The sequence below is a fragment of the Hippocampus guttulatus genome, chromosome 7, assembly GCF_054856545.1.
Source record: "Hippocampus guttulatus isolate MCC_2025c chromosome 7, RoL_Hgut_1.0, whole genome shotgun sequence".
NCBI classification, from domain to species: Eukaryota; Metazoa; Chordata; class Actinopteri; order Syngnathiformes; family Syngnathidae; genus Hippocampus; species Hippocampus guttulatus.
The window spans coordinates 18,817,240-18,835,412 of record NC_141267.1 but is presented as its reverse complement, the minus strand read 5'-3'; the positions used below and the strand labels follow the sequence as shown (position 1 = coordinate 18,835,412).

General features: G+C 43.4%; 1 protein-coding gene across 4 annotated transcripts; it reads left to right on the top strand.

Moving 5' to 3' along the window:
- The first annotated feature begins 21 nt into the window (after positions 1-21).
- clocka (clock circadian regulator a) lies at positions 22-18,155 on the top strand. 4 transcript variants are annotated; one of them, XM_086116532.1, is made up of 22 exons: positions 22-1,118; positions 3,498-3,560; positions 7,950-8,101; positions 8,180-8,265; positions 9,063-9,119; positions 9,198-9,346; positions 9,798-9,889; positions 10,316-10,405; positions 10,481-10,601; positions 10,716-10,829; positions 11,723-11,844; positions 11,973-12,055; positions 12,150-12,256; positions 12,342-12,489; positions 12,747-12,822; positions 12,920-13,064; positions 13,147-13,247; positions 13,803-13,922; positions 14,297-14,614; positions 15,750-15,901; positions 16,060-16,252; positions 17,072-18,155. In XM_086116532.1, exons 4-22 carry the CDS (start codon positions 8,222-8,224, stop codon positions 17,198-17,200), a joined length of 2,361 nt encoding a protein of 786 aa, XP_085972658.1. In that variant the 5' UTR covers positions 22-1,118; positions 3,498-3,560; positions 7,950-8,101; positions 8,180-8,221; the 3' UTR covers positions 17,201-18,155. The 4 variants fall into 4 exon arrangements, with proteins under 4 accessions (XP_085972658.1, XP_085972655.1, XP_085972656.1 ...); XM_086116529.1 differs by having other exon boundaries at positions 13,800-13,922; XM_086116530.1 differs by having other exon boundaries at positions 8,176-8,265; positions 13,800-13,922.
- Positions 18,156-18,173: the final 18 nt, after the last annotated feature.

The following is an 18,173-nucleotide window of genomic DNA, read 5'->3' as shown; positions in this document are numbered from 1 at the left end:
TGAGACTTGTGCGTTTTTTGATTTTTTTTTCTCATTAGGTAATATTTCTTGCTAATTTCAATTTCTCAAAAGTTGAATATTAGTTGTTTAAGTTATAATATTTTTATTGGTTGTGATTTTGTAAAATGTAATTTAGAATTTTTTAATTTTAGATTCCTGCGATTGGCTGGCAACTGATTCAGGGTGTCCCCCGCCTACTGCCCGGAGATGGCTGGGATAGGCTCCAGCACCCCCCGCGACCCTAGTGAGGATCAAGCGGTTCGGAAAATGGATGGGTGGATAATTTTAGATTCATGGATGAAAAGTCGGCCTTAGTGAATTTGGGGAAGTTTGAATGTTTCAATCAGTGGCGAAAGGGTGAAGATGTTAAAATGTGGCAAAAAATTCTAATTTGAAAATCTGAAGTTAGAATTGAATTGATGTAATACATTTACCATTTACATATTTTGGGGATGTTTATAGGATGTATTTGGACAGGGGTTGAAAAATTCCCGACCATTTTAATTTTTTTTTTATTTTGCGTAGAATATGGAATTATTGGGAAAGTCGCAATTTGCAATTAAGTGAATGGGGGGGAAAATATTTTGTGTTCAGGATTAACACTGACATTTTCAACCACTGTATGTGGACAACAGGTGGCATCACAGTGAAGCATTTCAGTAATAACTACTTTCCTTCCTACAGGTACAGTATGTGAACAATAAATTGCCACGTTATCAGTAAATTTTTAATATAAATAATGCAACTGTATATATAGCAATTGTACTGTATTCTTAATTTGTTATGAAATTAATATCGATGTAACATTTTAGTCGTGTAAAAACAATTCCATATTTTAATAATATAAATCACCTAATTTGTACCCTACTTTTCACCTTTTGATGTGTTCTACGTGACAAGTTGGTCGCACACCCATTGACCCACCACGGCACCTGGTCCAGGTGGTCCAACAAACGTGCCCGCCAACGCGATCCGTTTCTCCCGGCATGTTTGCGCCTTCTCCCCGCAGCGTGTGTCCAATTCCATCCAGCCGGGCTGCGTCGTACCCGGCAGCCAGCCAGCCAGGAGCTCCACCAAGCCGGTTAGGTGTGGACTGACAGACTGCCTTTCCATGGGGGGTAAGTGTAACAACGCCGGTCGTTCTGCTTCAGTGTCTGCATCACACCCCGCAAGCCGGAACCGCGTCGCCTTGCCGGGCTTGGGCTCTTGCCAAAGGCCCGCTGACCCAAATTCTTATCTAACGCGGCGGTAGCTAAGCTAACAAGCAAGCCGGCTAGCCTCGGCTGAAAGTAGGTTGACGCTCGCTTCTCTGGAAATTGACGCGTCGCTCATTTTTAAATTCCCCCGTTTTACCGGGATGAGAAAACTACGAGTTTTTTTTTTTAACGTCGCAGGAGAGGTACTCTGAAAAGTACCCGTCCAATGTAACGGTAAGCGGTGACAACCTCGAGCGGTGTTGTTTTTCATGGAACTGCTGCGAAATAACCAGTGTTAGTTGGTTAGCATGCGGGCTCGGCGCCTTTAGCCTAGCGGTGATTCTCTGGTCAACGTTGCCGGCCGGCGCCACCTCTGACGCGGCTACGTGCGGGTCAAGGTGCCGTGCCAAGGGGCTCCACTGTCAGGGTCGCACCGTTAAGTAACCCGCTGCTTCATTTGATTGATGTTTGACCATTTTTTTGTCATCCAACTGTGGAACTTAAGGTTTGATGAATCACTCATTTTCCACATTACAGAGACGAAAGTTTGATTATATTTTACAATGTTATATGGTTTGGTTAGATATGGATCAGAATTCTGTGGGAAAGCTGTACAAATGTTTATTTTCTAACTTTTGATCTGTTTTTGGCAGATCGTAAAATGCCATTTTAAGGCAAACGAGTAATGCAAAACTCCATAGACGGGCTAACAAATTCCCTAAGCAAGTGATATTTAAACCCAAGCGGTGGAACCATGCATGTAGACAGATAATAGATCAACACTCGCAGCCACATATTACTTCAATGATCACTGACAGCAATTGTGTCATAACTGGATCAGCCAGATGTCTTTGTAATTGCAACTGTTCGGATTTCATTAGATTTGCCGTGTCAGCGTTTCATAGTTGTAAGTTGGTCATTTTTGAATGAACACTTCTCAGTGTCATCCACGTTTCAAGAGAAGTGAACCACCGTATACAAATACTGAATTCAGCTGTGCCTTGAGATATGAGTTGTGTGTGCTCGTAACTCTTATCTCAAATCATCTTTGGCTAAAAGCTGCAAGTGTAAGGGTGGCGGATGTCGATTTTTCATCAGGGTTCATTCAAGGTCGCAAACGGGCCCAGAGGGATATGGGCTTAAACAAACATTTTTTAAAAAATTGATTGGATGGTTTGGTCCATGATTTGATCGCATTGATCCATTGTCAAATTTTTAAAACTCACCGATTGGTGATCGTCTCTGGAATCCTAACTAAGGTGTCAAAATGAAGGCCTGGGGGCCAGATCAAACTTTTTTCCTGGTGAAAGACTCTCCTTTTTGTTTCGGTCGGGTTGGTGCTTCTATTATCACGAATAGAAAATTCTATTGTTTTTGACAGATCAGTCCCAAAAAAAGGGGCGGGGGTGGGGGGGGGGGTAACTCTCCAGTAATTTTGCAACATTTTCTCCTGACATAAGTGTCGCATAATAGACGCGCAAGTGCTTCAAGTATAGACACAATACTTGGCTCACAAGCGTCACATGAGTCGGTATCAGCTCCGGCCTATCTCGACACAAGTAGTTCCTTCCCAACACTCACGCAGGCAGGATAGCCACATCTGGACACTGTGACGCCCTCGCCCAGCAGTTCACGCTACGTGCACGAAGGCGCACACGCTGCTAAATTGCGACCTGGTTCATTCTCAAGACAAAATGTATGCCGGTGAAAAAATGTTGAATGATTGAAACATGGTCGGGGTATTTTAAGTCTTAAAATATTCATAATTTTGCTGAAATTCCATTAAAGGCCACCATTTACATTTTTTAAAATGATTTTGCAAGTATTTTTCCGTGTTCAAAAACATTAAAAATACCTTTCAAAAATGTGTGTTGAAAGCATGTGGGAAGTGGTATTTTAAGGCTTAACCAATGAAGTGTTTTTATTTTTTTCAATGGTCTGTATATGGTGGAGTTTTTCACTTTAGATTTTTTTCCGGTGTGAAACACAACTCAGGATTTGCCTTACTGGTGCAGGTATTTCCGGAATGATCTTTAGCGTAGCTGCAGTTCTTCGAAGCATGTCAATTAACAACCAGGGTCCATTCATCCTCTTCCACGAACAGATGCTCACGTTTACCTTTCTTGGAAGTGCCCGCTGAAGGGAGGCCCGCTTATGAATGAGCTGCCAGGATCTGTGTGTGTGCGTGCGTGTGCGCTTGTTCTCATATTGCAGCCGTGCTGCCGGTGACACCGATGTTCTGATTGACCAGCATGAGCCCGTCGCCTGTGTTAAAAGTATCCTTTCTCGTCTTTTGAACAGATAAAGACTTGACGTGAGATCCGCGCCGCCGCTCTAAGGTGCCGCAACGTGAGGAGGTCAAAGGTAAGCCTTATTTGATGAGTATCACATCAGTGCAAAGACTTTGGTCTTAACGTGAGTGAGCGCCTTCAAATGTTGTTTCACAGCCATTGTTTGCACGCGGGTCAGTGTTTTTCCCAGTGTTGTTGCTTGTTGCCATGGAGACTAAATTTAGTCACCTGAATGTATGACATTGACAACATATATAACACACACACTATACAGATTGAATTTCTGTATTCTTTAAAGACATGAAACAACGTCCCTGACTTTGAATGGTCTGTTAATAGCATCTTTAGTGAGTATGAAATATTTCATCTTATTTTCCTCGCATTATTTGACAAATATTGATTCTGAACTAATCCAGGTGAAGTCTGTTGCGATTTCATTTTTGATTAGGCTGGGGCCAACTCGTTTCTGGCTTACCTGTTTTAGCGCCCATAGCATTTGCATGCCAGATGTCGCTCTCGTCGGGGGATCAGACGTGGGAATGGTAGCGCCGCATGGAATTGTAGTCTTTCCGTGGTTCACATTCGCCACAAGTACTGTCACTCTGAGCCCCAACAACCCCCTTTGGCACCAGCGTGAGGCCCCTGGCTGGGTTCCTGACCCAGCCGAGACACAAGGCCAAGGCGTCGCGGGGCGCCTGCCAACCAGCATCTTCACCACCACCACCACCACTACTACTGCTGCATTCCTGCCTCCTTGCTTGGAAGAAAAGTTGAAAAAAGAAGCCCTTTGTATTGCGAGGCCTGCAGCTCGGTGCACTCTAAGACTGGAAACCACTCTTCACCTGAGTTGGCTTTTGGATTGGACAGGTGCTGTGGGGGGCGTCTTCATTTAGCAAGAGCAAGTCGCAACATTCCGATTGTAGCGGTCTGTTGGTCTTTTTCATTGTTTGTAAAGGCCAACATTTTTACATTTTGATTTAAGGAGTAGATTTTATACTTGATTTATCGATTTTAAATTCATCCAAGCACCGAATTCCACGGATATCTGAGGTTAGCTTAGCAATTAGCATGGCTTTGCCGTCTTTCCTCGTCATCCCTTCGCGAGAACAACCCATGTGAGAATGATATCTTGTTCATGGCACGGAGGTGGTGATTATTGACTGAGGAGCGACTCAGCACCACATTGAGTAGCCAGTCAAAGCTCGTTGCTAGCTAACATGTGCGGCGTAAGTAGCACAGAGCTTGACTTGTGACTGGCTGCGGTAGGTGATGTGAGCCATGCCCGTGCACCGAGGTCAGCCAAGCGTTTTGGGACCGTCTTGGCAGTTGATTCTCAGTTTTACTATTCAATGTGTTTTGATGAGATGCAAAATGCTCATTTTGCCTTGCAAACTTTGATGTGAACCAGCTTCATTTAAGCCTTGAAATACCATAGCTCCGATGTGCCAGGATCACGCACAGGGTCCCAGAATACCCAACCTGACCACCTCCTTCGTACCCTTTGGCAGCAGACGGCGTGCACTCGTGTTTTATTCGTGCTCGACTAAGCTGCGGCCTGCGTTTTGACAGCGGGGACCTTTTGAGTGATCACCAATGTTCCCATTTCGGGTGTCAGCCAATGACGCAGATGATGGAAAAAGGTGTTGCTTTGACACCGGGGGTTTACCTAACCACGTGTCTTCAGTAAAAGTGCATCAGTGATTTTGTTTTTATTTACCTGTATAATGTTATGATTGCTTGTGTAGACCTATTTTAACAGATTATTTTAATCTAAACGCTCAGTTGCGCATCGTCTACTCATAAACAAACGTAATGTAACCCACTGCATGAAAAGAAAACAACACTACATCGCCAAGGCGCCAACACAATCAGTCAGCAAACGATTACGATACCAAAGGCAAATAATTTCAAGTTGATCTCTTGAATTTTGCCATTTGAAGTATCTAAATAGGATCTGAAGGGTGAGACTGGATCGTCATTTAAAACCTTAACCTAACCCTGACTCGAACAATACCTTAACCCAACCTAATCGCGGTAATGCCAACGAAACCCGAGAAGTCGCGCAAAACCGCAGACAGGCGCATCATTTATTTTTATTTTTTTTCAAAGACAGGAGCGCCTGCTTGTGACGGCCGTCCCGCCGATGACGGGCCTCGGGCTGAGTAACAAATGGCTTTCGCTTTCAGGGGAGACTTGCGCTAGCTGTGGAGGAACCCGAGTCTATTTTTACACACCGCGCCGTTGCTATGGCACGTTGCCGTTCGGTGTCAGCTTCAAGCGTGGCGAGGCGCGTCACTGGAGATCCAGCGGGTGACTCACATGCTCCGTGATTCCGGTGGCCTACATTGTTGATTGCCAACTAGCGTGCCGTGATGTGTGGCGTGGGAAGTTATCCAACACATAAACACTCAGTGAACCCTTGCGTCTCTGCAGTTTGGCAACGACAACAGAGTAAACAAATCTGTGGCTTTACCACTTCAACATATCCCAAATCTTGTTTTTTACGGATTGTGTTTCATAAACACGTGAAGCGCAACTCTCCAACACTGACTGAACTTAGAGTTTAACTCCTCTTCACCGAAATCATGTTTGCAGCAAGAAATTTTTCACAACTTTTCACTGTAGCAAATTTCATCTCAGACGTAGACACGAACACACACAAAAAAACGTATATGTGTACTTTTTATTTTTATTCCAATAGTGCATAAGTATGAGCATGCACTTATTTGACACTTCATATAGCCAGCATAGAAAGAAAAAAAGGGAAAGAAACTGCGAAATTTACAATCAGTTTTTCGTATTTTTCTCGTTTTCATTTTCGTTGTAGTGAATCTCGTCGTGAGGCAAGAGCAGAGAAAAAGATTTCGTACAACGGAACAGGGGGACTTTTCGTTGTCGGGGGAGCAGAAAAGTGGGAATGGCTTTCATGCATGAAAATTTTTTCTCAACGGGGTATTTTTGCCCATGTAGGTTTTGTTGTAGTGGAGTTTCACTGTGTCAGTAAGACCAGAGGTCACCAACGTGCTGTCTGCGAGCACCAAGCAGCCCCAAAAGACCCAAAGAAGATCCAAAGAAACCTCTTGTGGCATCCATTTGCAATTACAATTTTGGGTGGGAATCAGTTATTTATGGATTTTTGTGGTTAGCGCCATGGCTCAGTCCCAGCGAGGCCTTCACTGTCATCAGTCCGCAAATTATGTATATACTACAAATAATGTATAGTTGTTCATCTGTCTGTCATTGACATATAGTGACAGGCAGAACAAACGAACGCTCTTGTGTACTGTCAAATATGTGCTTTGGCGGAACGAGTCAAGAAACACTGTCCCGCATCTCGACGAGTTTGGCTGCGCTTTTAGGAAAGCCTTTTCGCATAGCGTGACTGCGAGCGTCTGGACGCGCCTGCGCTGAGTGGGACATCCTCTGGAAGGTGGAATGAATTTGACAGGCCAGTGCCGGCAGGAGTAGGTCGGTGTTACCCGTGGCGCCGTGATTAAGTTTGAAGGGCGGAGGAGGATAAAAGTAGGTCATTGGGCCTGCGGGTCAGTGAAGCAGCTATGACATCACAGTTACAAAACCTCTGCTCTCATGGTTATAAAACGCTCACTCAGGAGCTTCTGCTTCCTCAGGCTGACGGCATAAAGCCGCGGTGCCTTTTTTTTTTACGTACGCGCCGCTGATTCGCCGTCGCTGACAACATTCACTGTCGACAAGGAGTACAGCCCCCGGGGGAGGAAAGGGGGAACTCAACTTGAAGTCACGCGAGTCTCATGCTGGGAGTGGCGCAATGGCACTGCGTAGCCTGAAGTCACTCCGGCCGACTCTTAACAACTCTTCCCTCAGCCGAAGCCCTGACTCGAGCCATAACTCTTTGACACTAACATGCCGGTCACGTCAGGTCATGACCATTCACCCAAACACTTTGACATACAGTCACCCCGCTCCAATCATTCCTCGAGCCCCTTCACGCTTCAATCCTTTCCTCAACCCAACCTCTCATGCCGACCCTATCCACAAACCGTAACCTTAATCCAGTGCTTCTCAATTATTTTTTTGTTACCCCCCCGCAACCCTCCCAGGAAGAAAAAAAGCATTTTGTGCCCACAAACTGTCGGCCGGGACTATAACTAGTCGAATTTGTCTCTAAAATTGGTCTAAGTACACATCTGCCTTATTAACTTTCAAGAACAATAAATACAGAAAGAAAAAATAAATATGGACCACCTTGCAACAAAGAATAACTTTTATGAACACAGTTTTGATTTTAAGTGCATCAACCCCTCTCCCTTCCACCATGTTACGGTTAAAGCAGTTTTTCTGAGTCCCTGTTGTGGATTATTTTTTTTTCTTTTTCCAATAATGCAACTGTACCCAATTAGGTGACTAGTTAGTCCTCAACCAAGGAACCTCAGAGAGAAAGCTGTCATTGTTTCAAGTTGCGACATGTCCTCTAATCCCATAGATTCCGATGTCGTTGCCATGTGTCAGGCTCCCACGCCGAGTCGACGCCAAGACCTCATGACGCATTGATCCCGGGTGCGACCGGTGCCCGCGTCCTCCACGACACCACCTCCTCCTCGTCCTCTCTCCAGACCGGCTTTGGCTGTCCGTATGGTAGGACAGGTTCATTTTGTCAAGTTGCCATGGCGTACGGTTTTATGATATATTTTCTTCTAATTCTCGTCAAGGTAGATTCACAGATGTCTTCCTCACGACTGAAAGATCCCATCTGACATGGTAACCCTGAAAAGGATCAAAATGACCTCAAGCATCGATCAGTGAGTCACATTTCAAAATTGGCATTTCCTCAAATCGTGGCCTGCGCACCATTAGATGTTGGGTGATATTTGATTTACTTTTCCTGAGAAAAAGAACGGCAACTTAATTCACAATAGCCAGCATTTTGGCAGCTCCTGGCTTCAAGCAGCTTAATGCCACTCCCAGTCCCAACAAAGACATTTGCACATATTGTGTATTTAAAGCAGCCAGAGCAACGTATTGCCTTCGGAATGCCCTTGCAAGTTTAACACTAACAGATCATGGAAAACTCCATAGACGGGCTCACGATTCGCATCAACGGTTACGGGAATATAACCCTTTAATTAATAAGCAATGGAATTGAATACAAGTGGTGGAGCAGCACAGGTAGACAGACGATACAAAAATACTCTCTTTGTATCTGTGTGACTGGATTATGCATTGCCTAGGCCAAGGTGGGCACATCAGTAGGAGCCGCACATTGAATTGAGTTGAAGCATGAAATCATGATGTGTGACACATCATATTATTACTTTTTAAAAATTGTACAACTCAACGCTTTCCCCCGCATGAGAGCAATACTCCTAATAGATATGGAGTCGACAAATGTCCTGGGCCAGCCTCCTCAGGATTCACATTCAAATGTTGACCTTTTGTGGAGTTTCACAAATCGTGGCCTTGACTGTTGTTGTTTTTTTTTAAATTTTTTTTTTTAACATGCAGTGCCAGATGTTACCTTTCCTATGACTGTTACCACCAATAGAATTTAAAGAGAAACTGCTTAGCATTGCAATTCTTTCTTTCCCGTAACGTGCAGGGATGACCGAAGCATCTTTGGGTTAGTGGACGACGATGACAAGGACAAAGCAAAGCGGTGAGAAAGCGTACCTGAGTTGGCTCTCTTTGTGGTCATTGCAAGAGTCGGTACTGACGCCAGCAATGGTATGCGCAGCGTGTCCCGCAACAAGTCGGAGAAGAAGCGGCGAGATCACTTCAACGTCTTGATCAAGGAGCTGGGCACCATGTTGCCGGGCAACAGCCGCAAGCTGGACAAGTCCACCATTTTGCAGAAGAGCATCGACTTCCTGCAGAAACAACAAGGTACAGAATAAAATGGCTCGACTGAGTTGGACAGCTTTTGTCCAAGTGTAACGGTGATTTCCCAGAGTGTTTTCCCCGATAGAGTTTCACAGGTGAGGCAAGACAATCGCGGCAAAATATTTGTGGCTTGGAAGCACATGCGCAACTCTGGTCGAAAGTCTCCAACATGTTTCGAGCTCAATGCCAACTCGCTGGAGTAAAGCAAATAATGCAATTAAAGTTACTAATCACCTTTTTGAAATCGTCAACAAAAAATCGGATTTTTCTTTTGTCAATTATAATATACTGTATATATATATATATGTTTTTTTTATTTGATATTTTGGGAGGGGAAAATACTTTGTGGGGGGGAGAAAAAAAAGATCCCCTAGAAAGAAACTTTGATTGAATCACTAACCTGTTACTCACCCATTCCTAACTGCTCCCATCTTTTTCCATCCCCTTCCGCCAGAAATCTCCGCGCAGTCCGAGTCGACGGATATCAGGCAGGACTGGAAGCCTCCGTTTCTTAGCAACGAGGAGTTCACGCAACTGATGTTGGAGGTGAGGCGTTGCCAGATGATGAAATGCGAAATGTAAACCACCCACTATTTGCTTGCAATCGGGATCGTTTCATATCATTTTGAGATGATCCTACAACATTAGCCTGAAATGTGGACGTGGGCTTCGTAGCCTACAAAAATAGCAATTCTCAAAAATGAGATGTTTATTGCCACTCCCGGTTGGAGTTTACTGTCAAACTGAAACATGAAGCCTTTCAGGGACAGCGGTTACTACAGTGGACAGCTTTTCAGGTTATCAGCTTACAGGATGCACGAAAGGGTTAAACTCAGAGAATAAACACAATAAAAGTGACTGTGTCCTTTTATTTTTTTTTAAAGCTTTTTGAGTAAAATCGTACATATGTGGCAAAGGCTTCCGGTAAATTCTTTGGCCAACCACCTAATCTGATGGCCTGCTTGCTCTCAGGCGTTAGACGGCTTCTTCCTGGCCATCACAACCGACGGGAACATCATCTACGCCTCGGAGAGCGTCACGTCGCTGCTGGAGCACCTCCCCGTGAGTTTCTCTGTTCATAACGCACATCGCCTTGGAACAGCGGAACCGTTAAAAGGCACGCAATGTGTTTTCCAGTGCGATCTTGTGGATCAGAACCTGTTGAACTTCCTGCCCAGCGGGGAACACTCCGACGTCTACAAGCTGCTGTCCTCGCACGTCGCCGAAGGGGAGATGCTGACGCCCGAATATTTGAAGAGTAATTGGATTTTATTTGTTTATTATTATTATTTTTTTGGCTGGGATTATAGCTCAATCGTGACTGTGTGCTGTGCCAGCGTTTAGTCACGTCCTGATTGTCCCCAATTTACAGCCAAGAACCAGCTGGAGTTCTGCTGCCACATGCTCCGAGGGACAATGGACCCCAAGGAGCCGCCTGTGTACGAATACGTCAAGTTCATTGGAAATTTCAAGTCCCTAAACAACGGTGAGCAACGAAATTACATCTTTGAAAAAAAAACATCTCGAATTAGTCACTTCGCTATGTATGCATAAAAGCATTCTTAATGTGTAGCAAGGCTATTAAGATGCAATTACTAGTGCAATGATTAATCAGCAACTATCAAATTAATCACAAAATATATCTACTTATTGGTTGGAGACTTTTTTTGTTTAAAATTATCCAAATCCTCAGAATTCTAGCCTGATCTCTGTAGTCTTCCATGAAAGCAGACATTTTATCTTTTTTTTTTTTTCCAATAAGACATTTGCCTATATCTTCTTTTACTTTGAAAAACTGTGCTCAACATTTTGGGCATTTTTCTGACGCTACAGAATTAACCGTGTTGTCCGATTAATCGATTAAGTGACAACATACACAAATGTAATTTGTAATTGAATAAGAAAAATCGTATTTAACATGAGACTAATAGTCAATGTATTAGAGATTCCATGTGAAATCTGAAATGCAATTTCTAAATACAAGAGCACATTGAGAACAAAAATGTAAAAAATGATGTTCAACCATGTTACATAACTTAAAAACATAAAATACAATGTACATACTATCGATGAGAAATGTAATCAATTTATGCAATTACTTTCAAGAGCCAATAAGGCCAAAAATATATTTCACAATTGGTACAAAAATATAACAGAATTTAGTAAAGTAATATTATACATGAATTAAAGAGACACAAAACTGTAATTTGGGAACATAAATTCACATTTAATATCAAAATGACACATAATGATGGAGCAAAATAAAACATTTTTTTATTTTTATTTTTTTTTTTTGTTGTTGTTGCTGTTGGGGTTTTTTTTTTTTTGCTGCCACTAACATGCGTGTTTGGAGCCTTAACTGGAATTTGTACCCCCTAGTGCCAAACTGCACTCACAATGGATTGACGGGGGTCGTCATTCAGCGATCGCTCCACTCGGCCTTTGAGGAGCAGCTGTGTCTCGTAGCCACCGTGCGGCTCGCCAAACCCAAATTCATCAAGGTACGCATTCGTTCGAACGGTGCACTCGTCGGCACTCAAAAATGAAGTCTGTTCTTTGACGGGCAATCTCTCGCGTCTCAATGGGGAAAAAAATGACACATCTGATGGTGGCAATATTTGATCCACAGGAAATGTGCACTGTCGAGGAGCCCAATGAAGAATTCACCTCCAGACACAGTTTAGAGTGGAAATTTCTCTTCTTGGACCACAGGTACCACCTTCACCACTTCATCCGGAATCGAATCATGCTATGAGGTGTTAATTTAACACTACATAAAGTCACTCTTGCATTTGGGGGTGTCCAGAGCGCCTCCTATTATAGGTTACCTGCCGTTTGAAGTCTTGGGCACATCCGGCTATGACTACTACCACGTGGACGACCTGGACACGCTTGCCAAATGCCACGAGCACCGTGAGTATGCCTCCGTTAAAGTAACTGTGTTCTGATGACATGTACCGGCACCCTCCGCTTTTTGCAATCTTTGCATGTTTTGCAGTCATGCAATACGGCAAAGGAAAGTCCTGCTACTACCGATTCCTCACCAAAGGGCAGCAGTGGATTTGGCTCCAGACTCAGTATTACATCACGTACCACCAGTGGAACTCTCGGCCGGAGTTCATTGTCTGCACTCACACTGTTGTCAGGTAAAGGAAACAAACGCTTTTGTGAAATCTGATGCACGACATGGGAAATCACAAAAAAACTCAAAGTGGTCACATTTTAACTGTCAAAGTTCTTAAATGATGAAGTTTGTCGGATCCTTTGTGCTATCGCCAATGCTAATAACAATTTGAATAATTTTTTTTGGGGGGTGGGGGGGTCCAATTTGGAAATGGTGCACCTACCAGGGCGTTTGATTTCAACTTTCAAATTGTTGTGTAATTTTTTTTTAATCCGTCAGCTACGGTGAAGTGAGATCGGAGCAGCTGCGAGAAGCGGGGCCGAAAGCGTCGCCGCCGGAGATGACGCCAGACAAGGTGAGTTGACGCAATATGTCAGTGATGCCGGATGCGTCGGCGTCGCCTGCCGCTGACCACCGCTTTCTCCGCTTTCTTACTCCCTCGCAACTTTTAGCAGACGCACGACTCCGGTTTAGAGTCGCAGCCCAACGCCTCCAATATCAAGGAGGTGTTAGAGCGCTTTGGAGACAGAAGGACGCCCTCGGCATCGTCGCGCAGCTCCCTAAAATCCTCACGCGCGCCGCTGTCAGAGGCCTCCTGTAAGTAGGATCCCATTTCTGACGCCACGGTGAGTAGCCCCGTTGGATCCAAGCGGCTTCATCTGTTTTATTGTGTCCTTAGCGTCCCAAGTGAAGCTCCAAGGAGGCCGGAGCACGCCGGGTCGCCAGGCCACATCCAACGCGGGCGGGGCTTCGCAAAGAAGATCGTCAATCGGCAGCCAGGTTGGATCCTGAATGCGAAAGAATTTGGTGTCAGAAGTGTGCTCCCTCGTTGGATTATCCTCGGGAGGTTCTGAGGGTACCTCTTGGGCAGAGTGATTTAGCTCGTTAAAATCACCAATAAGAGATTTATTTGATTTTCCATGACGAGTTGGTGTCAGAAACGGGATCCCTCGTGAAATTCCCGCAAATCTTCCTCCTTTTTAGATTTATGTTTTGAGCAACGCTGCAGCTTGCGCTATTCTCACCAGGATTTTTATTGTATTATTTTTGTAATCACACCACAGATGGATCTTTAGAGTTACCGCAACACTTCACCGTCAGAAGTGTGATCCCAAATCTTTGTTCTGTTGAGGTTTATGAATTGAGCTACTCTACTGATTGTATGATTGGCAAAATGTTTCTGTTTGCCTAGTTCACCCTTTGGAGACTATTTTATTTTGCTCAACAAATTGGTGTCAGAAGTGGGATCACTCATGTGATCGTCCAACAAAATATTCCCTGTAACTTGTCATACGTTTAAAAACAATTATTATGTTGTTTATGTGTCTCCAGCAGTCCGTGAGCTCCCAAAACACAGTACAGACGACATTGATGGTTCCACAACAGCAACAACAGCAACAACAACAACAACAGCAGCAACAACAACAACAACAACAAGTGCAGGCCTCTGCCCCGGTAAGATTAACGCCATTCTTATCTGCACATATGGCAATGTGAATTGAAATCAAACTCCAGTGTCCACCGTATTTTTCGAACTATAATTGCTGATTTTTTTTTTTTCATTGTTTTGCCACATATACCCAGGTGCAACTGAAAATTATTTTGAAGTTCTCTTAATTCAATTCACCACGGATTCATTTTAAACTAAGAAAAACCTCCAGAGTGACTTATAGTCCATAAAATACGTTAAATGGTGATGAAAATGCATGAAAAAGTCAGGTTTGTATCGACATTAACATAAAATACATTTTAAGCGGTGTCATGGGATGTTCACTCTCTTGAGCTCTGATTGAGACGTTTGCCTGCGTGTCGGTGTCTGCACCCGGCAGGCGTCATCGGTGCAGTTCTCCGGCCAGCTGGATAGCGTGCAGCACATGAAGAAACAGCTGGAGCAGCGCACCCACGCCATCGAGAACAACATTCAGCGGCAGCTGGACGAGCTGTGGAGGATCCAGCAGGAGCTGCAGAGGGTGCAGGAGCAGAGCCTGCAGATGCTTGTGCAGAAAGGGGCCGTTAATATGACCGCCGTGCAGGTGGCCCCCCAGGTGGCCCAGGGGCCCCCGGTTCTCGGCATGCAGGGCCAAGTGGTCTCCGTGGGCCCGCTGCAGACCACCGTCCAGCAACAACAGAACACAGCACTGGCACAGGTATGAATGAAATAAATACGATGAAGCCAACCGAAAGTATAGCGAAAATGGGGAAAAAAAAAAAAAAAAGAACCGATACGAAAATGAATAAAAACTCAACTGAAATGAAGCCTTTTTGAGAAAAATTAAATGACTAAAAAATCACAAGCTCACTTTTTAAAATATTATCGAAACGAACGAAATTAAAACAACAACAACAACAACAACAACAAAGGTCAACATGAAATAGAAAACCTAACTGTAATAAAGAATTCCAAACTATAATAGTGTAGTTGTTTGCCAAGTCAAATTCCCACATGTCTACTCGGCACGGGCCGATAATAGATTCAGACGGTGTGATAAATGATCGAAAATATGACAATATTAAAATTACAGCTCTAAAATATCCTTTATGGAAACATTTGCGTGAATAAAAATATATTTTTCCCCATGAAACACAATCTTATTTTTCAACAAAATCTAGAATATTTGGCTCAAGAAAACCTGAAGTCTTTGTTATGTTAAGAAACGTGTACAATGTTAACGCTAAATAAATACTGGAAATTCTTCACAATGTCCCATCACTAGTAAGCTACTTTAAAACAGATCATTGGGCTGCTAATGTTGTCCTTGGGGCTAACTAGTACCTGTTGGCCCCATTGTATTTATTTATTATTATTTTTTTTTAGGACAGTGCATATTAATTAACAGGACAAATATTAGGCATCCGTGTTTGCAGTGTCTCTTTTGTCTTGCTCCTTTCTTCCTCCTCCATGTGTAACTGCTTGCCCCTCCCCTTTCTGCTCACGAGGAGAGAAAAAAAAAAGCAACTAGCCCCAATCGACTTCAAAGAAACGGCTCGTTTACTCAACTCTATTCACTGCCAATCATATTCTGCCCTTCTTAGTCCTCACAGCTCATTAGCGGTGACACAGCATTAGCAGTTATGGAAACCTGGATTTTAAAACCCCCTTAACCGGTAATTGGCTCATGCCTACTGTCTACCTGACGCGAACTAATGATGAATACAAGTGATTCTGATTCACAGTCGCAAGACAAAGTTCGTACATTAGCCACTTTGCATTTAGTATCGGCGACTCGAGCACAACCCCCCCCCCCTCACCCCCCCAAATCTCAACATTGGTTTCCTCTACAGCCTTCACTGGCGGCGTCTCTGTTCAACACAGTGATGATCCCGCAACAAAATGCCACCAACGTTCTCCAAATTGCCAGCAGCCTGCCTCCAAACACGGCCGCCAACGCTCCCACTGTCGCCACTTTCACGCAGGACCGCAACGCCCAAATTAGGTTTGTATCTTCTTCCTTTTTAAAGAGTATTTCAGGTACGGGTAATCTTCAATGGAATACTCTGACATTTCTGCATGCGAGTAGGCCAACTTTGGCGAATGTGTGCACTCTTGGACAACTGAGCAACATGATGGAATGTTCCTCTTTTCCCGGGGAAGGTTTCCAGCCACCCGCCAGCTACTCACCAAGCTGGTGACGGGCCAGATGGCGTGCGGGGCGGTCATGGTGCCGTCCACCATGTTCATGGGCCAAGTGGTGACGGCGTTTGCCCCACAGCCGGTCCCCACGCAGACCATCAGCATCGCCCAGCAGCCGACGCAGCAGCAGCAGCAGCAGCAGCATGAGCAGCAGGTACACAGCGAGTAATCGGGATGCAGTACTTAACATTTTATTATTATAAAAAATATATATATATATATATATATATATATATATATATTTCCCCCCCCCCCCCTTGATATCTTCAGTGTTTGGTTATGTTTGCAGTTAACAATTAATTCCACCGTTGAAAGTCCAGCTGTTAAAATTTCGTGTTTACTTAATTGTTTTTTTAATTCATCAAGAATTTTTTTTAATTATAATTTGTTCAAAATGTATATTAAAATATTTTTGAATAATCTAATATGACATTTTTTTATATTGGAAAAAGTGTTTAAAGTACTTTGTACTTATAAAGTTTTTAAGGAAAAGCATAATAAGTTCTTAAGTTAAGGATTTTTTTTACATTTTCAAGAAAATGTATAATTCCAAAATATATTTGAATCAATTAAACAATGTTTAAAATAAGTACAATTATTATTACTTTAAAATAATACCCTTAACATTTTTCATTTCATGTATAAAAAATGCAAAGTCATAAAGTACAGAGAAAGAACATTTAAAATGTTTCAAATAAATGAAAATGGATATATTGAACATTTACATTAAATTTACTCTAATAAAAATCTTTTTAAAAAATCAATCATTCATTTTCACAATTTATTATTTTTTATGGCAAAAACAAAATGTGACCAAAAAAAGTGAAATATTTAAATATGAGTATTTGTGGTTGCAGTATTTACGTGGTCACTTTTCCCCCCTGGCCTTAATCAAACAACTTCCATCCATGCCATCACATGATCCAAGTCTTGTGGATAAAAAGTAACACGAGTGTGTGGCTTGATGCCGAAGGTTCCACGGATGCTTCCTGGAAGTCAGTTGATCTTGCCGGCGGGGACCTTCCCGTTACAGCAGGGAGCGTTCGCCGCCGCCGCCTCCGCATCCGCCAACCAGCAGAAACAACAGCCGCACGCCCACTAAACGGACACTGAGACCAGTCACACGGTCCCGCAGCCGCAGCAGCAGCAGCTGCTTAAAGCTACCAGGGGGTGAGGGTGGCGAACAGGACTGAACCCCCTGAAAGTTTGCACTGAAGGCTGCAACGGCGCCCACGTGTGGAAGTGTCGTCGCAGCATCACTTACTGCCAGGGTTTCCCCAAACTGTTTCACCTCAATCAGTTCAAGAGTCCATTGCTAGAGCACCCACATACACTACTCAGAAAAAGTCGGGCATATTGAATTCCAAAATGAACGTGAAATGCCCTTTGACCTTAACAGCTGAGCTTGATGTGACCTTCTCAAAGCAATTTGCTGTTCTCTAGCAAGAAGATGATCAGCAAAATGGCTGCTTAGATTAATTCTGAGATCTCACCCAATGGCCAATATCATCCATGTTTCGCCAGTTGTTGATACTTCTTTTAACTTTTTACAACAAGCACGCCACGACCCGATTAAAACTGACCTATGGCCCTTTTTCGGGCCCCCGACCCACAGTTTGGGGAATAATGCAATTTTGCCCCCGGATGAACTATTTTTCTGAAAAGAATGTGCTCTCTATTGGAGTTTTAGCTACGGCATTGAAGGTCGTGAAATATATCTTGTAAATATTTAACAGGGGAAAGAAGTGCTATTTTATATGACACGAGAGGATGAATCTGCTCTTTTTGTAGTGTTGTAAAAAGACATTTCCTCTAATGACAATCCTTCATGAAATTTGCCAAAAATTATTCAAATGTGCTGCAAAAATTGTTTTTGTTTGTTTTGTTTTTTTATAACCCACCAGTTACAAGATCGTTCATTGCCTGCTTTGGTTTTGTTTTTGTTTTTTTTAACCACATACAGCATTTATTACTTCTGGTTATCTCATCACATTCATGCTCCTGCGTTAAAAAGAAAAAAATTTTTTGCTTCAAATAAAGTTACCATGTCACTCAAACTAAGGAAACTGTTGTTG

Excerpts from the sequence above, each read along its gene's own strand:
- clocka (XM_086116529.1), top strand. The coding sequence starts at position 8,222 with ATGGTAACCCTGAAAAGGATCAAAATGACCTCAAGCATCGATCA. Across the intron at positions 13,065-13,146 it reads GCCGCTGTCAGAGGCCTCCT|CGTCCCAAGTGAAGCTCCAA; the intron begins GTAAGTAGGATC and ends TTGTGTCCTTAG. Across the intron at positions 13,923-14,296 it reads AAGTGCAGGCCTCTGCCCCG|GCGTCATCGGTGCAGTTCTC; the intron begins GTAAGATTAACG and ends TGCACCCGGCAG.